General features: G+C 39.9%; 2 protein-coding genes across 5 annotated transcripts; both read left to right on the top strand.

Moving 5' to 3' along the window:
- The first annotated feature begins 1,542 nt into the window (after positions 1-1,542).
- Positions 1,543-14,044, top strand: cand1 (cullin-associated and neddylation-dissociated 1). Its single transcript, XM_056257453.1, has 15 exons — positions 1,543-1,838; positions 3,950-4,093; positions 4,600-4,754; positions 4,926-5,049; positions 5,738-5,994; positions 7,192-7,297; positions 7,625-7,770; positions 8,992-9,284; positions 9,541-9,682; positions 9,919-11,412; positions 11,505-11,600; positions 11,687-11,856; positions 11,937-12,101; positions 12,541-12,648; positions 12,955-14,044. Exons 1-15 carry the CDS (start codon positions 1,771-1,773, stop codon positions 13,177-13,179), a joined length of 3,693 nt encoding a protein of 1,230 aa, XP_056113428.1. The 5' UTR covers positions 1,543-1,770; the 3' UTR covers positions 13,180-14,044.
- Positions 14,045-16,128: 2,084 nt separating this feature from the next.
- Positions 16,129-21,427, top strand: si:dkey-39a18.1 (uncharacterized protein LOC557637 homolog). 4 transcript variants are annotated; one of them, XM_056257472.1, is made up of 7 exons: positions 16,129-16,243; positions 16,394-16,599; positions 17,294-17,357; positions 17,588-17,690; positions 18,026-18,216; positions 19,017-19,139; positions 20,674-21,427. In XM_056257472.1, the coding sequence occupies exons 3-7, from the start codon at positions 17,311-17,313 to the stop codon at positions 21,269-21,271; spliced, it is 1,062 nt and encodes a 353-aa protein (XP_056113447.1). In that variant the 5' UTR covers positions 16,129-16,243; positions 16,394-16,599; positions 17,294-17,310; the 3' UTR covers positions 21,272-21,427. The 4 variants fall into 4 exon arrangements, with proteins under 4 accessions (XP_056113447.1, XP_056113449.1, XP_056113446.1 ...); XM_056257471.1 differs by lacking the exon at positions 16,129-16,243 and having other exon boundaries at positions 16,393-16,599; XM_056257474.1 differs by lacking the exons at positions 16,129-16,243; positions 19,017-19,139 and having other exon boundaries at positions 16,389-16,599.
- The last annotated feature ends 869 nt before the right edge of the window (positions 21,428-22,296 follow it).

The following is a 22,296-nucleotide window of genomic DNA, read 5'->3' as shown; positions in this document are numbered from 1 at the left end:
CTATCTTGCTTGAACAGTTGAGTAACTGCGTAGGAATTCAAGGTACCGCATTGAATTGGTTTAAATCCTATCTTTCTGATTGAACATTTTCTGTGGAGGTTGGGAATTTTTCATCCTCTTCTGTACTATTAACTTGTGGTGTACCTCAGGGGTCTATTTTGGGCCCGCAGTTGCTTTCACTGTATTTGCTCCCTTTGGGCTTGATTTTTCGAAAGCACAACATTCCATACCATTTTTATGCGGATGATACCAGGTGTGCCTCCCTTTTGAAAAATGGGGATAATTATGACACACTCTCTGTTGAACTGTCTTGAGGAGGTCAGATGCTGGCTGGCAGCTAATTTTCTAACACTGAATGACTCTAAAACTGAAATTGTAGTTTTTGGACCACCAGCTTCTATTATACAGATAAATAACCATCTGGGTCCTTTAATTGGGAATTCTCATGCTCATGCCAAAAATTTGGGAGTGATTTTTGATAACGGCCTTAAATTCAACAAACAAATCAATTCAGTGGTGAAGAGTAGCTTTTATCATCTCAGATGTTACGAAATTAAAAGCGTTTTTAACAGTAAAAGATTTGGAGACAGTGATTCATGCATTTATTTCCTCCAGGCTGGATTATTGTAACTCACTGTACCTTGGTGTGGCTAAGTTCTCCTTATACAATTGGTACAAAACGCTGCCGCCAGGCTTCTTACTGGAACTAGAAAGAGGGAACATATTTCGCCGAACACTGTGTTAAGTTCAAGGTTTTGTTGTACACAATAAGGGGTTAAATGGCCAGGCTCCTCACTACATTACAGATCTTCTTCTCCACCGTAAATGTTCTAGGCCCTTAAGGTCTTCAAACAAGTTGATGCTGACTGTGCCACGATTTAGATTGAAGTTAAAGGGTGATCGTGCCTTTTCTGTTCCACCTCTGTGGAATGATTTGCCGGATGTCTTCAAATGTTGATAGCTTTAAATCCTCACCAAATACTTATTTTTTTCTCTCTGGCTTTTGGTTCAATGTAATTTTATGAATTTGTGTGTGTGTTTTTTTTTAAAGTATTTATGTATTTTATTGTCTGAAGTGATTGTACAGCACTTTGGTCTGCAGTGGCTGTTTTAAATGTGCACTAAAAATAAAAGTGCATTGCCTTGCCTTACCTTGCAAACAAATGTGAGATATTAAATATAAATATACCAGATTTCCATAAAATGTAACCCTTCACAATCAAAGTAAACATTTGGCCAACAAGTTATACTAATAACATAACTAATAGATTTTTTTTAATATGTGCATTTACCCACTAACCTACATAGTTCGGGGAAAGATAACAGCACATGAGTGAATAAAAAATGTAATACAAAACAATAAAGGATCATGTTAAATTATTTGAGTATTATGAGAACACTTTTACGTACCTCATCACCACAAAAAAAAAAAAAAAAAAAATCCAAAAGATATACATGCTATCCAAGTAGGCAGCTCACTAGGTTTTGCAACACGGCCCCACTCTTACTCTGTCTTCTCATAGACAGCAGTGTCTGTCTAGTGTGAGCTCCTCCCTCCTGCAGAAGCAAGCAGCACCTCCATTCAAACCCATCCAAACTCAAGGCATGAGCGTCTGCTCTTCCCCGCACAGCTGCTGCTGATCACCTACCTGCACAACAAACTCTGGATATTCGTCTTGTACTTTACACCCCTTTAAACCTTCAAAAAAGAGGCGAACTAAATCATTCTGGCCCTAAACACACACACAAGTGGTTTTCCTGACTGCAAACATGGCGAGTGCCTCATACCACATCTCTAATCTTTTGGAGAAAATGACATCCAGCGACAAGGATTTCAGGTCAGTCGTGATGCATATGTCCAGATCGAGGGTTAAAGAGCATGCACGTTTATTTTCAGGGCTTGTGATGACGTTTACATGTTTTAGTAGATAATGAAGCGATCGCAGAAAGTTTTAGGCCTCTTATCGCGCCCTGTTGTTGTTTAGATTGACATGCTAAGCTAACAAGCTAACTCATACTGTACGAAGCTTCATTTAGATTTTTTGCCGTTTAAAATTGTGCATGAGCCATGCATTCATGGCTATAACTTGTTAATTTGCCCTCTCATGTTGGAATATAAGCTGTCAAACGTGTGTTTTTAGTGTGGATGTTATAGCAAGCTAGTGTTAGCCTATTAGCCTTAGCATTTCGGTTTGGTGGCACTGCACTCGACCTGTCATATCATTTGTTACGAGTACAATTACTTATTTCAAACAATGGACAAAATTAGCAGAGTTGTTGAGTCAGTGCAGCATTTGATGTAATTTGGTGTAATTTACTTTAATCGTGTTCGTATAAGTTGGCTAATATTAGCATAAGTGCACGTCCATGAAATGTACATAGAATTGAACTAACATCAGCTACTTTTTGGATAAGTTTGTATTGTGTAGAATTGATATTGAATTCAATGTTTTTCTTTTATTAGGTTCTCTGCATTCAGTGTTTCAGAAACAATTGTGTCGTTTATACATTTAAGTTAAAACAGGTTTGACATGTCATTCTTTTATAATTTTCCTTATTTTATTCAGTTAATCGATTGTATTTGTTATCTTGTGCAGACTGACACTTAAGGCAGAAGTTGACTTGTCCTTTGTAAGTTACAGGCTTTGTGAAATGTTAATTTAATATATATATGATGGCAACATTTGAAAAAGGGAGATTCTTTTTATTTAATTTTTTATATAATAATGATGATAGATATTTCCCTCAATTGTATACCTATAATTATGCAAAGGTCCTCATTGACTTTTTTTCTGAGAATACTTGTCTGGTTTGAAATGCTGTCAAGGCCAGAAGCACGTGTAAATTTGTTGATAACTGTATGAAAGCATAATGATTATCATGAAATTGTAGTTCATAATCTAAATGGTCTGATACAGTTACAATTTGTAATGTGTTCTGACATCCATTTCGTTCTGTTGGGGGATTCCCTTTAAATATGTCAGTATATTCAACAGCAGCCACCAGGAGGTTAATGGTTTGTGAACTTTATACATATCTGACAGGAGTTTTCAAATGAATACTAATGCAGCCATCGGATCATATTTCCAGAGTCTACCCTGCCTGTCATTCACGTCAAACCACTTGCTGTTCTCATTCCAGCTCTTTCTGAATTTCACAAGATTTTACCCCTGGGGACATTTTGCTTACACACCATTCTAGGTCTCCTCTGTTGGTGTGTGCTGGCGTTCCCTCTCTCGCCCTGCTGTAGGAGCGTGCGTCTCATGCATTATTCATTCTTACTTAGGCTCTCTGGAATAAGAGATTCCATGCCTTCAAATATATGCCAAAGCAGACGCTTTTAGAACTTTGTGTGTGTGTGTGAGAGATTGCACGTACAGTATTAAGGTATGCAGAGGGTTTTCGCACACATCACATATGAGGTTTTGTGCTGAGGCTTTGATGTTGGCACCCAAAGACAAGATTTCGTTTTAATCCACTCCAGTTTCAGCTCAGAAGTGGATTATGAATTTAGCAAACCATGACAAGTGAGATGAAAAGGTGAAAATGCTTTAGTCAGTCCATTTGCTTTGACATAATGCCAGCAGCCCCTGCCATTCAGGTGGTTCTCACCTTTTTCTAGTCCTCTTTATAGTAGCCATTCTGTTAGTGATGAAGTCACATTAAACCCTCTTTAAGTGTGTCACTGTCTCTGGACCATTGGGGAAAACGCCTTGCAACTGTTTACTTTTGCGCAATTGTTTTTTTTTTAACGAGTGAAGCAGGATATACAAGAAAATGCTGATGATGCTTGATCCAACCATTGGTGAATGGTTGGATAATGAAAAATTTTCTTTATATGACAGGTGTTTGGAGGGTAGCGATTTACATTTTGGTGGGAGAAACTCTTTCTTCAAAAAAGATTTTAACTGATAAATGATTCATAACAAGTCCTTGTTTATTCCCTTAGATTCATGGCCACCAATGATTTGATGTCCGAGTTGCAGAAGGACTCCATAAAGCTGGATGATGATAGTGAACGGAAGGTGGTCAAAATGATCTTAAAGCTCCTGGAGGACAAGAACGGAGAAGTTCAGAATCTGGCTGTAAAATGGTAAGCTTTTTGCCATTGTTCATTTGTTTCAGTCCTTCTGAACTTCTCTTACTTGGGTGTTTTCAGTATGTCCTTCATGAATTGGCTTCAGTTTGATCTCTGAAAATGTTTTAATGTAAAATTGATTCATGCCACAGTGATTTAGTGAGAGGTATTGCTGTTTTTTTTTACTTTGATTTATCTCGGTTGTTAGCCTTTGAGATAACCTCTATTTTTTTTCCCTAGATAGTTTTGAAGGGATTGTATGAATAAGTCACAGTAATCTCTTTTCAATTCATTCAGTCTTTGTGCTGAAATACAAGTAAACAACGACTATTTTTAAACCTTATGGCAGTTAAAGCCATCTTGCGAATGGATTAACACTGACTTGTATGCTAAACAGAATTAATTTGTAATGTACCATTTTGCAGTACAGACATTTTTGCAAGCAAACCAAATCCAAATGTATACATTACATAGTAATAGATAAATAGGAAGTATTTCACAGGTTGCCTTATTTCTTGCAGTTTGGGCCCACTTGTCAGCAAAGTGAAGGAGTACCAGGTCGAAACCATTGTTGATACATTGTGTACAAACATGTTATCAGATAAGGAGCAGCTTCGAGATATTTCTAGCATCGGTCTCAAAACGGTGATTGGAGAGCTCCCGCCAGCATCCAGCGGTAAAACACGTTTTCCCTGCGTAATAATAATATTAATGCAGTTGTATTCCCCAACTGTGTTTTTTTTTTCTGTATATTGTTATTAAAGGACAGAGAATTCATTTTGTATGGCTATATTTAGTTATTTTCATGTGCCATCTTGCCTGCTAAGTCCATTTCTCTTTGCTTTAGGCTCTGCTCTTGCTGCCAGCGTTTGCAAAAAGATTACAGGCCGCCTCACAAGTGCCATTGCCAAGCAGGAGGATGTCTCAGTTCAGCTGGAAGCATTGGACATCATGGCAGACATGCTGTGCAGGTATGTCAGACAAGCCATGTGATGACTGCTGCTCTTGTTTGGACCAATTGTGCTTTTGAGTGCACATGGGCTCCTGCCAGGTAATTTCTTGATGTGTTTGTGCACGCGCATCTCCCCTCTGTGACAGTTCTCAGTTGTCTTTTTCCTCAGTTCACTGAGCTGAGTATACTATAAAGGTCTTTTAGTTTAGATGCTGACGCTCGACTCTGTTGTGTGGTAACTAATGGCAGACTTGGGTGAATGCATTTATACTTACACGCGTACATTAGGCAGACACTTTTATCCAAAGCGACTTTGAATTTTTTTGCCAGCTTCTGTGTGCCTTGGGAATTGAATCCACAACCATACCATTACTAAGGTCATGCTTTACCAATTGAGCTACACAGAATCATGAAGCATGTATTTTCCCATGATTAGGATTTAAAGCCTGTTCACACTAAGAATGAAAACTATAACAACTGTATTCACATCCACACCAATGGATGATATCATGTTTTATTCTAAGTTTATAGTTGTGGTTTTTGGAGGGAAATTTGCTATACCTGCAGTATACTGCAGAAATAGTAGGAGTGTTAGTACGTTATAATCTAATAAAAAAGATAAACCAACCAAATTAGTGGTCATTATGTGGTCTTTGCAACAATTTTCTCTTTTGAATGTCTAACATTGTTTGTGTTCAATCATTCAGACAAGGAGGCCTCTTAGTGAATTTCCACCCTTCCATTCTGAGCTGTCTGCTGCCTCAACTGACAAGCCCTCGCTTGGCAGTAAGGAAGAGGACCATCATAGCCCTGGGACACCTGGTCATGAGCTGCGGAAACTTGGTCTTTGTGGACCTCATCGAGCACTTACTATCCGAGCTCTCACGCAACGAGTCCATGTCAACCACGCGCACTTACATCCAGTGTATTGCTGCCATCAGCAGACAAGCTGGCCACAGAATCGGTGAGGCTCCCCCGTTGTTACAGACCTCAGTTAACTTAATGTCTTCGGGGTTCAAGACCTCATCTCAGTTACTCTTTAAGTGCTGAAAGCAATTTTAGTGTGCACTTACTGAAGCCATCATCTGTGATCTTCTCATACAGCTATTAGTTTCACCACTGATGCTGGAATTTAGCCTTTGCTGGAATGAGCTAAAGCCATCCTCAAAGATCTTTAATGAAAATGATCCAATTATTACAATAGCTGTTTTTTTTTGCTCAAAGTGTAGTGTAAATACGTTTGTGTAATGATATCCTCCCCTCCTAGGTATTGCCTTTTTACCATGGCTTGATCTTGAAGTCTGTAGTCCTTTCTTATGATAGAAAATGTTTCACTCAAGATTGAGGTCACCAGTGTTGACATCGAATCTTGATTACATTTCACTTTATGATTGCTCAGGTTGATGAGCAGTAGAAGTTATTCAGGCCGAGGTGTGCCATCTCTCTCCCCATCAGTTTTTCTTTGACAAGAAGTATTTTGACGTCATTCAAAGATATTTCGTTGATCTCTCTTTTCCACAGTTTCTAATAATTGATACAATAATAAAACACTTTGAAGTTATCCATAATTATTCACAACTTTTACCGTTTTCTACATTTCCACGGTTCCACCCCCACAGCAAGATTATTTATAGGGGGTATAAGCTTAAAGTCAACTCTCTTTGGAATTTGACCGAACAAATTGCCAGAATGTAATTGTGTGACAGAAGATAGAACAATCTCCAGTACGGTCGTTATTACCCGTCACCTTGTCATCAACGTTGTTCCATTGCTGCGCTGCTAAGGCAGGCCATTTGGCACAAATGAAATGAAGTGAAAAGTCATTTAGGTTTGCTGCTGTGGTGCGCCGTTCCCCATCAGCCAATTACCGCCTACGTTTGATGAAACAAAGACAGCTGCGATTAAGATGCACAAGATTACTTTGGTGGAATGCACTCAGTTGTTTTGTAGCTATCTCTTGGCGCTACAGTTTTAATTAAGTCTTTTTGTCATCTTAAGATTGTTTCTTTGATTGTGCTGAAAACAGCAAGGGCTTTATCTTGCAGCTCTCCAAACTCATTTTTATTTCACAATGAACTATTACAGTTCGATGTTAATGTTTTGCAACTGTCTGATGTGTGTGTAACGATGGTAATGGCAACATGCTGATTTTATCCTGCAGGTGAGTATTTGGAGAAGATCATCCCATTGGTGGTGAAGTTCTGCAATATTGATGATGATGAACTGAGGGAATACTGCATACAAGCTTTTGAGTCTTTCGTAAGGAGGTTAGTCTTCATCTCCATCTAACTCCATCTGACATTTGTGATACTAGAAAATTATATTTTCTATTAGAATATTAAAATTTGAGTTTGTTTCTCATGATATTATAATAGATGAGTTGGACCAGAGAGTGAAAAAAAAGAAGCAAAAATGTGGTTATTTCTTAATTTTTATGACCGTTAGTCTGCTGTTTAGTAGTAGTATAGATAATAAGAATATTACCAACAAAAACAAAGCCATTGAAAAGCTGTTATTTTGAAGTTTCCCTGTTGCATGACTTATATGGTTATATGTGTAATAAAAAAAAAAACCTTACTACTTTTGATTCTTAGGTGTCCAAAGGAAGTCTACCCACATGTCCCAACAGTCATCAGCATCTGTCTTAAGTATCTGACCTATGACCCCAACTACAACTATGACGACGAGGATGAAGATGAGAATGCAATGGATGCCGATGGTGTAGATGAAGATTATCAAGGTATGAGGCGGGGCTCATTTCTCCTCTCTGTCTGAGGGAAGAAGGATTTATTCTCTCTCCCAAACCAAAAGAGTCTGTTTAGCTGTAAGTTACCACCTCAGTTTGTTAGTTCTGGTGTGTTAGCCTCTGCTTGTCGCATAACAGTAATAACAATGAAAGCACCGTATTGGTAATACAGCAGTCAGAGAGGCAGTCTGTCCATGTTTTAAGACAAAAAAAAGTTGGACCTCTGCAAAGACTCTTTGCAAGACCATCGGAATTCAGCTTTTTGTTGGAATGAATGGACGGTGGTAACTGGTCTGGTCTAGCAGCTTTAAATAATGCCTACGCTTTCACAGCTGATAAAATTGGCTCTGAGATTGGTTTGGGGGTACTGATTGTCCTGTAATGACTAGACAGGCTTAAACATTTGCCACCATTCCTCTGGCACCTTAGAGATTGTCAAGCCGGCACCTTTTCACCCTCCTTAATGCATGTGCTGAGCATGTCGTGCCACTTTCTTTGACAGAGGTTGTGCATTCTTTGAGTGAAAATGCTTTATTTAACCATTAGTGCTCTGAAGCACAACTGAGTGTGGATGTGCTCAGCGATGCATGTTGACAGTGTTGGAATGAAGTTTTTCATGTGGAAGCATGGTTGAAGAAATATGGGTTGCTGCACCCCAGAATTTGACAGGAGCAGACTATAATGACAAGCCCCTGTCCTAAAGCTTGAGTTAGACATTCACTGCATTCATGACTGCCTTTGTTCTACTTGATCTTTTTTGGCATCAAGGATTTGTATTTTCTGCCCCTATTGGAGTGTTATTTTCATCCATGAATCATATTTGTACCTATTTGCTGTTTTCTTTTCAATAATTGAGTCTGCTGACTGTGCACTAGCTTGTAAACAGCCTTAGGAGGCTCGTACAGTTTGACAGCATATTTGAGGGTATGTTTGTTTTTCTTAGAAGTCCACACTTCAGAAGTCCATGCTTTTTGTGTGTTGCGGTTCAGGGGACAAACTTGTAGCCCTATATGTTCCAAACTCTCTGAGTGTTTACAAAGAAATCCTTTTTGTGGCTGCTAGCTTGAAATGTGTCTTGGTACCCAGACACATCTACATGCATTACATGCCAACTGTTATGGCCAATATGGAATAAAATATGAATTGTAGCAGATACAACAGATGTAGTTATTCAAATGAGTGGCTGTGATTATGATATAATCTAACTTCAAACAGGAAGTGACGATGAGTACAGTGATGATGACGACATGAGTTGGAAAGTGAGGAGAGCAGCAGCAAAGTGCTTGGATGCCGTGGTGAGCACACGACATGAGATGTTACCCGAGTTCTACCGCACTGTTTCACCGGCGCTCATTGCACGCTTTAAAGAGCGGGAAGAAAACGTGAAGGCGGATGTGTTCCATGCTTACTTGTCCCTACTCAAGCAGACACGCCCTGCCCAGAGCTGGCTCTGTGACCCAGATGCCATGGAACAGGGAGAGACTCCTCTCACAATGCTTCAAATCCAGGTATAGGAGAATTTACTTTATTTATTTTTTTCCAGGACTGCTAGTTCATACATATACACAGATTCATTCCTGGTTGTTTGTGTTTTTGATGTTCATTTTGCAATTTTTGCAATATATGATCATATATTGTATAATATAAGTCTTCATTGTAATATACTGTGAAGACTATTTGGAGACAAAAATGCTACTCCAGACATTTGGGATTCCTATTTATTAAAGTTCATTCATGAGTGTGATGTTTTGTGTGCCTCTGCAGGTGTCCATGATAGTGAAAGCATTGCACAAACAGATGAAGGAAAAAAGTGTTAAGACCCGGCAGTGCTGCTTCAACATGCTGACAGAATTAGTAAACGTGCTGCCAGGGGCCCTGACACAGCACATTCCTGTTCTCATCCCAGGTATGTGCCGCAGGCAAGCTACTACATGTTAAAGCGAGTAGTCATTCATTCCATGATCATTTGCTTAATTCTTGCCAAGTGTGATCAGCATTTTACCTGTGACATTTATAAAAGCACCATGGGGTAAACCTGGAAATGTTTGGTTGGAAATCTTTCGTAGCCATTATGTTAAGTTTCTCAATATTTTAAAATATTTTAGCATTTGGAGTGACATTTGTGAATTTTATTCCATCTAGGAGTCATATTTTCCCTCAACGATAAGTCGAGTTCTTCAAACCTGAAGATAGATGCCCTGTCTTGCTTGTATGTGATCCTGTGTAACCATCAACCTCAAGTCTTCCACCCCCATGTTCAGGCTATAGTGCCTCCTGTAGTTGCTTGTGTGGGTGATCCCTTTTATAAGATCACCTCTGAAGCACTGCTGGTCACCCAGCAGTTGGTCAAAGTCATTAGGCCCCTGGATCAAACAGATGCTTTTGATGCCTCACCCTACATCACTGACCTTTTTGCTTGCACCATTAAAAGGCTGAAGGCAGCAGATATCGACCAGGAAGTCAAAGAGCGAGCTATTTCTTGTATGGGGCAAATTATCTGCAACCTTGGTGATAGCCTTGGTGCAGACCTACCAGGCACTCTCCTCATCTTCCTAGAGCGACTGAAGAACGAGATAACAAGGCTGACCACTGTCAAAGCTCTCACCCTCATCGCAGGTTCGCCGCTGAAGATCAACCTGAGGCCCATCTTGGGTGAGGCTGTTCCCATTCTTGCCTCCTTTCTGCGTAAGAACCAACGAGCATTGAAACTAAGCACACTGGCTGCACTGGACATTCTGGTCAAGAACTACAGCGATAGTGTAACACCGGCCATGATCGACGCTGTACTGGCTGAGCTGCCGCCTCTTATCAATGAAAGCGATATGCATGTCTCCCAGATGGCTATCAGCTTCCTCACCACGCTTGCACGAGTCCACCCTGACTCACTGTCTAAAATAAGTGGCTCTATTTTGGCTGAACTCATAGCTTTGGTTCGTTCACCGTTGCTGCAAGGTGGCGCTCTTAGTGCCATGCTGGAATTCTTCCAGGCTCTTGTAGCCACTGGAACTGCCAGCTTGGGCTACATGGACCTGCTACGTATGCTAACAGGTCCTGTGTATGCCCAGAGTGCAGCGCTCACCCATAAGCAATCCTACTACTCCATTGCAAAGTGTGTAGCCGCTCTCACCCGTGCTTGTCCTAAAGAGGGCCCTGCAGTGGTGGGACAGTTCATTCAAGATGTGAAGAACTCGCGCTCCACCGACTCTATCAGATTGCTGGCTCTGCTTTCCCTGGGAGAGGTCGGTCATCATGTTGATCTGAGTGGCCAGCCTGAGCTGAAAACGGTCATCCTGGATGCCTTCTCTTCAGCCAGCGAAGAGGTCAAGTCGGCAGCTTCATATGCGTTAGGCAGCATAAGCGTGGGGAACCTCCCGGAGTACCTGCCCTTTGTCCTGCAAGAGATCTCTGGCCAGCCCAAGCGACAGTACCTGCTGTTGCACTCTCTCAAGGAAATAATCAGCTCTGCCTCGGTTGCAGGGCTCAAACCCTATGTAGAAAATGTGTGGGCACTGTTGCTAAAACACTGCGAGTGTACAGAAGAAGGCACAAGGAACGTGGTAGCTGAATGTCTGGGAAAGTTAACACTTATCGACCCAGAGACTCTTCTGCCCAGGCTAAAAGGCTATCTCTTATCAGGTGATCGTCAAACACTGATAAATCAAAGTTCTTTATTTCATAAACTTTTATATATATAAGTTTTGATTGAGGTGTTCTCTTTCTCTCCCCAGGATCATCTTATGCCAGGAGCTCAGTAGTTACAGCTGTTAAATTCACGATTTCTGATCACCCACAGACAATTGACCCCCTTCTTAAAAACTGCATAGGCAAGTACTAATTTGCACTATTTTGAATTTTGTCGAACACTTTTTAGAACTCTTTTTTTATTGTAATATTATTGAAATACTTCTAGGTGATTTCTTGAAAACATTGGAAGATCCAGACCTCAATGTACGAAGAGTGGCTCTAGTTACCTTCAACTCTGCAGCTCATAACAAACCTTCACTTATTCGAGACCTGTTGGATACAGTTCTCCCTCATTTGTACAATGAGACTAAAGTGCGCAAAGAATTAATCAGAGAGGTAACCTGCCCTTTGTCTAAAGCCTATTGCTTTACTGCCTTTTTCAAACCTCAAAGCTCAGTGTAATTGCCTCTTTCTAGGTTGAGATGGGTCCGTTCAAACACACAGTGGACGATGGTCTGGATATCCGGAAGGCTGCATTTGAATGCATGTACACTCTTTTAGACAGCTGCCTTGATAGACTTGACATCTTTGAATTCTTAAACCATGTTGAAGATGGACTTAAGGACCATTACGATATCAAGGTAAGCCGTCAGAGTAATCCATGAATCTTTCATGAGACAAGCCTTTTGCCATGCAGATCATTTAGCGACCACAGAAGATGAAAGAGTGAATTGATTAACAAAGATTCAGCGTGTGGTCATCAAAGGCATAAATGCATAATGCATTGACAACAAACGTGATCCAACTTTATTTTAAATGTACTTATTACCAGCTGTACTTTCATGATAATGAAGTAGAAGTGCTTTGAAATAGAAAATGTTGTATTTTAGGTTTAAATTGTTTACCTACCCACTTTAAACAGGAGTTATCAAGTTATGCATTTACCTATCAAGCCATGTGTTTTGATAGTTACTAGGGACTTCAAAGATACAGTGAGACCAAAATATGTGCATAGGCTCATGAATCACAATGAAGGTTTATAATTCCTAATGTTTTTTTTGTTGCTCTATGTCCTTACAGATGCTGACGTTCCTCATGCTGGCCAGATTATCTAGTTTGTGTCCCAGTGCAGTGTTACAGAGGTTGGACAGACTTGTGGAGCCGCTCAGGGCAACATGCACCACAAAGGTTTGCAAGATATTCATCAAACAATAAAATAAAAACATGGATATAAGACATAAAGTATTTTCTGTGTATACTGAAAATAGAGGAAATCTGTGGGTTTTCTTAGGGGAGCGAAAGTTTGAATACGGTTTGCAATATTTAAAGATCCTGTTCCCCCTTCTCATCAATTCCCCTCTTTCTCCATGTTTCTCAGTAATCACAAACAACTGGAAAGTCATGAAACAGTCATGGCAATTAATTGCTCAAAAAGTGTGAGAGCCCTTTGATTTCTAATTATGAAGTTGGCTCATAACATCTTTTCTTTCCCAGGTAAAAGCCAACTCTGTAAAGCAGGAGTTTGAGAAGCAGGATGAGCTCAAACGATCTGCCATGCGGGCCGTAGTGGCCTTGCTAACCATCCCAGAGGCAGAGAAGAGCCCACTAATGAGCGAGTTCCAGTCTCAAATCAGCTCCAACCCTGAGCTGGCCGCCATCTTTGACAGCATCCAGAGGGACTCCACCAGCGCTAATATGGAATCCATGGACACCAGTTAAATGACCACAACAATGTGCCCACTCCAAAAATCCACAAAGAAAACCAACCCTGGGGGACCCTTGTATTGTTCCATGCATTGCACTGAATCAAAAATAGGAGGAAAACAAAATCTAAAATTAAGGAAAAAAAAAAAAAAACTAATGAAAGGACAGACATTCATCATACTAAGCTTCAAAGCTTATTTCCACATTTGTTTTTTCTATAAACAACAGGAAATTGCCTCAATTGTTCATTGTTCTCCATTCCTCCCCCACCATTTTTTATTAATTTTTTCTGGTCGTTTTCATAATTTCTGAGACTTGGTCACCTGAAAATGATTTGACCACAGTATTTGTGTTACCATGGGATATTTGTTCTTTACATTCTAGGCTGCCGACAACTCAATCGGGATCTACAGGGGTAAACGATAGCACTCAGTGAATTTGAATCGTTTCAGAACTTTTTTTTTTTCCTGTCATGTTTCTTATCAGATAAGTTTTATTAGGTTTTTGTACGATTTGAATGTCATCTCCTCTTTTTACTGTTGACAGCTTAAGTACAGAGCGAGATAAGTCTTAGAAATATTATCCTGAAGAGGTGTGGCATAGTTGCAGTGTTTCATTGGATGAGTGGCTGCTTATTATTCTTTCATTGCATTTCATTACATTCCCACTGTCCGCAGAAGTGCGAGTCATAAGCATGTCACACATTCAGAGAATGAGAATTCAGCTACGCACGATTTGCAATTTTTCTTTTTCTATTTGATGACAGTTTTGTTTGGCTCCAGCATAAAGAGGCAAAATATGACATTGAACATTGTTATGAGAAAATATTGCCCTGTATGGAACGCACATATTGTGAATAAAATGAGTGGAGAATATTTTATCAGGTGCTCAACTGTATTCTGAAACCATAAGGGTGTTGCTCTCGCTGTTTAGATCCAGTATTAAGATGCTGCCTTGTTTGAACTCCTCACCTGTAAAGTTGGTGGGAATATAATTATTTTTTTTTTTTTTAATAGATCTAGTTTAACTTCCCGCAATACTCTGAGTACTGTTTAATGTGCAGGTCTCTCTTTGAGTAAGGTCTCTATCTGTAAGCTGGGCAAATGAACACCATCATACATCTCACTGTGTAGCTGATTAACGGGTGACTGAAGTTTGAATCTGATACCTTGGAAATCACAGTGTGTATAATGCACAATCTAGGTTTATTTGTGTAGTCATGTATGCACAGCGTTGACATTCATTGAAGTGTGACAGTACGGCAATGTTCCTCCATAAGAAATCAATAAAAGGCTCATTGCTGCCTGCATCCAAATGTCATTTTATGGTCCTTCTACTACAGTTAGAACCATCATAATGGCTGATGCATATTGCTCACAAAAATGACAAAAGCTGGCTGAAATTGCCAGTTCCAATCTGCTTGGCTGACTTAATTCGACTTCTGGAAATGAAGGCACACAGATTTATTTTTTGATTAGCACTTTTGAGGAAGAACTACTCTGGATTTGATTAAAAGGTTAGTAGCATCACATTTTTGTTTTTAGGCTCATAGTAGCTGATTTCTATTTAATTCAAGTCTGAATTAATCAATGCGTAAGGACAAATATAAAGTCCATACACATTTTCCATTATTTTTCGTTGTTATATACAGCTGTTCATGGAGACTGCTGCACTATTTGAATTCACTGGCCAGAATAATCTGCAGTATGGTGCAGATATTGCGCTGCAAGTTAAAAGTCTGCCTGTGCGACACTTGGTCACATTGAGCACACCGTCAAGATTACCAACATTTCATCATCTTGTATCAAACGGCTTAGAATTTTCACTTTGTTTTCTTAAGCGAGTAATTGTAAAGTTAACGTGAAATAAAAATGTACTCTATTTGGTTTCATTTGTGTTCCTGGCAATATTGTGGTTATCAGTTCCGATTAGGTTAACTTTGCTTTCATCATTCAAAGTATAACTTGGAAGCATGCTGGAATTCACATAGTGCAGGCTGGCAATTATTTTATGATTAATGACAATGTGAAGACCTGGTCAGCTCTGACGTCTGTCCTCAGTCAGTCTGTGTTGATCATTAGAAAAACAAAGCAACACTGCAAAGGTCATCGACTCAACCCATGCATGGTGAACAAGCCGTGGCAATTCATTTTTATAAGCTAACAAAAACTTGAAAATATCATCATGTCAACATGCCATGAGGCTAATATGACACAAACAGGCTAATATGAGGGCAGAAGAGTTCTAAACAGGGTTTTGATCTGCTTCTAGACTGCTGGAAGCATGAAAGTACATTAGCAGTTTGTCATCGCTTAAATGAACCCACTTCCAATTTGCACGCTAATGAGTCACGCAAATGCTATTAAAGCCCAATTTACAGTGGCCTGATTTGCATCAGAGGTGTGAGGGCTAATGCACAGACGTGATCGTTCGCTCATCAGGACAGATGTAGGCCGGCAATGTTGCCTTGCAAGGTGTTCACACTAATTTTAGACATTTTACAGCAGTCAAAACAGATAGATGTCACAGAAAGTTATCAACATTACAAACAATGTTTTGTCTAAAAAGCTTTCTCACTTACAAAAGACAACAGGAAGCCTACGGCACAGACCTCCCTTCCAAACTGTATATATGTGATCATATTATTGCGAGCAAGCCAAAAAATGGGCTAATCATCATTACAGATGAAATGTGTTTTATAATGATGACGGAGTGTTTGTCTGCACTGCCCTATGGGAGAACGCAGCAGGAGGCTGTAAAAAGCACACTGCAGATTAATGATTCCCTACTGCTGACAGATCCTCCATGGCCCGCTGAGCAGCTGCTTGTAGCTGCTTTAAAGCCTGAAGCTTAATGTTTCACCTCTAAGCCGGATTTAAACAATGCAAGGAGACCTCACCCCCTACTGGGGAATATAACTCATCTCATCTCACTAATGACGCTTACACTAGCTACGTGCCAGAGTAAAGTCTATGCACTGACAAATGTCTGTATTTAGTTTCTCTGAACTGGAACACGATCATGAACTATATTGTTGGTTTAGATTGGATGAAATGATGTGAGCTCATTTTGTGGCCAGGTAACCAACTTCAAAAGATAAGTTAGGGCGGCTCTTTTACTGTATTATATAATCTTGTGCAAATAACATAAAATGATCTTTATTATTTTGAGTCATCATTCTTAGTTTGCTTCTGTTCTGATATAAATGACCCTTTACAAATCATTTCAGAGAAAGAGGTTGTTCTCAACTCTGTGTGGGGTTCTGGGACACAGCCACCCAATCAACAGCGGAGAATTTTGTTGTCTTGGATTTTGACTGGTCTGTTAAGGTGGTCATGGTAATGTCCTGACTTGCAGTGCTTTGGATTGTCCTCAGTGTGAGGCGGTGGCCAGCCTTTCCACTGAGCGGTCTTATTGATATTCTGCATTCCCATGGTAAGTTTTATCATTATCTGACGTTTTCCCAAACATTACTGATGCCAAAACAGGATATTTGTCAGTCTAAAGTACTATTGTTGCACTTCAAGAAGTTATATTCAATGAAATGTATTGTTATCAGAACTGAAAGGTGAATAATGCCAATGTTTCAAAGCTGTGCTAAACAGTGCATATTTTATTACATTATTATATTGTTTTATTTGTTGTTGCCTGCAATGTTGGAATACACTAATTTCTATAGTTTCCATCATGCTTAATCTTTAATCTGGCACTGAACATTTTTAAATTGAGAAAAAGGGAATATGAGGTAATGCAGAGGGAAATGGGCCGGCAACATGCTTTATATTTCATGGTAGATTTTGTGTTTGATTAATGTCTTAAAGCATGAGATTGATTTAAAACAATCCTGATGTATCAGTAGATGAATTATCTGCACTGTGGCTAAAATATATTTTCAGCGCACATGCATTGAATTTATGCAATGAAACACCTATTTATATGTTAATGGACTTCTTGAAGACTAATGGAATTCTTGAAATCCTGTTGGTAAAGATAAAAACCAAATCATTGCTCAAGAATATCTCTAATTAAACAATTATTTATAGAAGGGAGAGGTTTGGTAATATTGATTAAAGTTAATTTGGTATGTCAATATCTTTGTGCTTGTGTTCTAATAACTTGTTCTTTTAAGGGTAAATAAGAATCAGGATGGGCTTTTCTGGCAAAGGCCTTCCAATGGATGGGAAAGGAGACTGGTAATATATACATATATATGCACACACTTTAATACACGTATATGACTATAAATGGCAAGAACAAACAAACAGACAAAAAACATTTACAGCTTTAAACATCATGCATGTTTGAGGTTAATCTTCAAGAGTAACTTTTGTAAAGTAACTTACTATTACTTTCAGTGTAAATTAGTCTTATTTGTGTCTCTTATTATGCATTGATATATCCAAATCACTTGCTGTGTCAACAGGCCCTCCAACAAAATTAGGAAACACAGAAGCCAGTCCCCTTTTCGTGATGTTTCACCTGTACCATCACATTTCTCAGAACCGGTCTCATTCCTGCAACATGGGGTAAACACTGCAGAATTATCCACTGACCACTGACCATTAACCTTTATATTTGACACATGTATCTGGTAGCCAGTCTCCCACATTAGTAACTCGTATCACTCCTCACTCTGTTTTCTCCTATAATAAAGCAATTTCAACTTACATCCATTTATTTTGAAAGTAGGATCGTAACAAGTGGGATAATATACAGTTGCAAAATACACCCCTGGATACAACATGATCCTAATCAACCTGTTTATTTAGCAATTTATCTGGCTAATTGTACATTATCACTCATTATATGGCAGCTAGAACCTCCCATGTAGGTATGCACCAACCCTGCTTGTTTTACACAGGATGTAACTGCCAACCTTCCCCGTCTCCCTGGTGTAAGGGGGCCACTCAGGGATGAAGATGACGACGATGATGTTAGGAGTCACAAGAGCTTGCCAGCGGTGATGACTACATTAACCCTCCACCCCAGAGACAAGAGGTCATACAGACATTCTGAGAGTCGCATCAGTTTACCCCCTCTCATAAGCACCAGGTACTGAATACAGATCCTTCCAGGGCTGTGTTTTGGTCCACTTTTTTATGCCCGTCCTTCCGTCTCGTTCACTTGGATGTACGTCCTTGCTTACATTGCAAGAGTGCCTACTACTTGCAGAACCCTTGTAATAGGTTTAAATAGAACATCCTGAGCCAGGGGTGTCCAATCCTGCTCCTGGAGAGCCACTGTCCTGCAGAGTTTAGCTCCAACTCCAGTTTAACACACCTGAACCAGCTAATCAAGGTCTTACTGGTATACTAGAAACTTCCAGGCAGGTGTGTTGAGGCAAGTTGGAGCTAAACTCTGCAGAACAGTGGCCCTCCAGGACGAGTTTGGACACCCCTAAGCCCTTGATCACTTGTGGGTAAATTAAGTGCAACCTCTGCTAGTTGCTGTTACACCGTTACAATCGTGTTGCAGTGTGTTTTATGGATCTGCCTGAAGTGCACATACGAGTAGACTCCCTCTGTCAAAATCAAGGGGTCGAGAGTCTGCCAAAATAAACTTCCCTCGTCCACTTGACGAAGTTGAACGCATTTCAAAATGGTGGCGGGGATTCACCCGAGGGGAAGTGCTTTGGAAAAGTTGCGAGAGCCATAAGCGATATAAGTGCAACTTTGTAAGCAACATGTTTTAAAGGAATAATTCACACAAAAAATGAAAATGTTGTCATTTAATCACCCTCAAATCTGAACTATTCCTTTAATAGAGACTTCGTACACCACTAATTGTTTACCAATGGCCAATTGTTATTCAGTGGCATAATATGTTCATTGCTGAAACGTATGATTTACCAGGTGCAGTTTGATTGTGAAAGGCACTGGATTCAAAACTGTCTCCAAACTCCCACCAATCACCAAATCCAGAAATAATGGGAAGGAAACAGACCCCCCGAGACCTCCTTGTAGGTCTGGATGCAGGTATTGCCTCCCTTTTTCTATTAACAACCACCCTTTGCAAGTACATTTAATGTACATTGTATCTTGCTTCATAAAAAAAAGTCATGCCACTGTTAACTTAAAACCGTCAGCACAAATATCAAATCAACCACCTATTGACTGGCCATCTAAAACCTGACAATAAGAACAGGACTTTCCAGCAGAATTCAGTGCCCTTCGCTTTTAGGCTAGAGGAAAGTAGCCTAAAATGATTTCATACTTGTCAGTGTAGGCAGAAGGCATGGCTTCGTTCTGCATTTGGAGCGCTGTTAAATTCACAGAACGAAAATGAAAAGGCACAGTCAATATCTCGCCCGGCAGATATATGCAGAGTCATTTTCAGCTTATTAATGATTTAAAGCCTGGTTAGTCTCGGCATCACGTGGGCAAGTATTTTTCTGCTTCCCTCATTTATTTGAGGCTGTGAGGTGCGAGGGAGAGAGAGTGGAGATCAGCGTTGAGAACTGAGAGGCAGAGAGAGGGCATGTAGGCTTCTATTCAATTACTATCAGCCCCCACAGCTGAGCTAATAAACTGAAATTAAAGTGTCCCAATAAAGTGGAATTACACAGTGCAAACAGCTACACAGTCAGGTCTGGTTGTAGTACAGAGAGTTTGTTTAAATGCCTAGATTTTGCCGAGATAAAATACAAAGATTACATTTGTCTCCACTTGCAGTGAGTTTCAGATATGCTTGCCAGGACCATCACTGATGAATGCGATTAGTAACAGAAATGGTAATTGAATCTTAATGTGATTGAAAACCTGACAACCTTTCCTGTAGTGGAACTTTTTGCGGTGTACCTATAGTCAACTAGGCAGATAGGGTTTGGAATATATATAGTGACATCGTTTCAGAAAAAAAGAACGCTTTAACTAAATAAATATGTGGTAAACAATTTTAGACAATTTTAATTGAATTCTCTTGCAGCTATATGCTTGATCTCATTTCTGTTGCTTGCACCTGACCCATGTTTCTTTCATTCTTATACTGAAAGGCAAACTCTGCTGCTAAACCTTTCTCTGTTTAAACAGAACATTTCTAAGGGTTTTTAGTGCATTGCTACAATGTTGCTAAAGTGTTCTGGGTAGTTGTTAGAGTGTTTTTTAAGTGGTTACTAGAGGGGTCTGAGTCATTGTTAGGTGGTTGCTCCCTGGCCCAAGTCTGTAAGATATTCTGGTCACTAGATATAATTTGGTCACTCACTAGGTATAATTTGGATATAATAAGTTTTTTCCTGTTTTATTGTCCACCAAGCAAAAAAAAAGTATGTCTGTTTGCTTCGAAAAGTAATAGCACAACTCAATGGCAGCTCAATTTAAGGTATAATTCTTGTTTGTAGCACAAAATGAACACATGCAACATACTTAAAGTTATGCAACAAAGTTAACAAACCGCTAACCCTAGCCTAAGCAAGCATCTGGTTCATCAAAGTGTGCATGCTTATTCATTTTATGCATATAACTAGTATATAGTATTTCAACATCTAATTATTCTCATTCTCTTATGAAAAAGGCCGGACAAAATGGAATTCCTTTCAGCTAAACCTGCTCATGCATTGATGCATCCAAAAATTGTACCTGTCGGGCAGACGTCTCTGTCTGTCAAGGTGCACACTGTTCAAGGAAATGGGCCCTGCTTGGTTCCTGCCAAAGCCTCTGGAGTGTCCCCGAGATCTCGACTCACTTTCCAAAGTCCTGTAGTGCAGGCAGTGTACCCTATCAGTCCTGACACCATGCAACAGATGAGGCAGACTGACAGAGCGTGCCAGCCCCTGAGGTCTGTGCTGAAAAAAGCACCAAACAGAGGAGTGTTTGACTGCCCACTGGCAGCACACCTGCTGGAGCCATTTTCTGAGTTCCAGGAGCATCTGTGCCGCCAAATCCTACACTCTCCACTGCCTTATCGCGCAGCTCTGCCACAGGTCCACATTTCTTGTCACCAGGACCAGGTGGATCTGTTGCCTGCACATAGGGGCCCATACAGTTCCCTGATGAAGTGCACCGTGGAGCTCTGCAACTCCCAAGGACAGAAGCTTCCCAAAATCACCATGACATGCCCGACACCTTCTCCAAAACGCCTGTGTCGCACAGAGATGAGGCATGCGGCTTGAAAGGCAAACCAAGATGGCTGCAGAGTAAACTAACAAGCTAAACAAGGGAACTCAAAAGCTAATATTGCTCTGTGCACAAAGGATCACAGACGGTTCACCAAGATCACAAATTCATGTTGTTCACGTTAAGAGACAATAAAGCAAAACAGAGACATCTGTCCAATCTCTTGACACTTTTTCTGATTTTCAGTGATTATTGGACTCATGGTCATAACCCTCTCCTGTGCAAAGCTCAAGTTATTGCTGTATCACCAATCATCTTTCTTTTTTTTATTTCCATGGAAGCCCAAAGGATCATTAAAACATATCAGATCTGGACCCTGAGGGTTGCACTGGTGCACAGGTACAGGAAGTGCCTCCAAGGAGCTTTATAAAGTCATTCCTGGGTGTTAAGATCCCTGGACTGGTATGAATCAAGAATCAAATCTGTCTTTCTGAGGAGGAATGTAATCATTTTTCTTCTCCCCACTTTTCATGGCCTTTCTTTTCTTTTGAAATCAATACAATTTCCTCAGTTGAGCTGAATCTACTGTGAGATATGGGGCAGGGGGCAATTTTTTTATTGTCCATCATAGCCGACTACAGATTTGCCATCTTTTGTGTACATGTGCATTTGCTATAAAAGACCTATGAGAAAGATTAGGCTGTAATAAATAACTTATTAGAAGAAGTCACCCTCATTACGTCACCTATTGTAGCAGTGGTTGGGACTTATTAGCATCTTTCAGTATCAAATTCATATGGTAATCTGTCAGGAATTTGTGTTTAAAGCAAAAGTGGTACATTGATCTTTCAATGCAGTATTTTTTTTTTGTTACCATTGCCCTCAACCTCATTGCCATGAGGAAATATTGTATAGTGACTATAAAAAAGATATATATAGTATAGATGTAAATCAGTTTTTCTTGAAAATTTCTCAGGCAGGGAATCGATTGCACTTTTTCTAAGGCATAAAGAGAACTTTACTGAGGATATGTTGAAAGTGTCATTGCTTTAGCCAACATATGAATTAAATACATTTTGTG

This window comes from Rhinichthys klamathensis, unplaced genomic scaffold, assembly GCF_029890125.1.
Source record: "Rhinichthys klamathensis goyatoka isolate OS25496 unplaced genomic scaffold, OSU_Roscu_1.1 h1tg000139l_1, whole genome shotgun sequence".
Taxonomy (NCBI): domain Eukaryota; kingdom Metazoa; phylum Chordata; class Actinopteri; order Cypriniformes; family Leuciscidae; genus Rhinichthys; species Rhinichthys klamathensis.
This window is presented reverse-complemented; position numbering and strand designations above follow the sequence as displayed.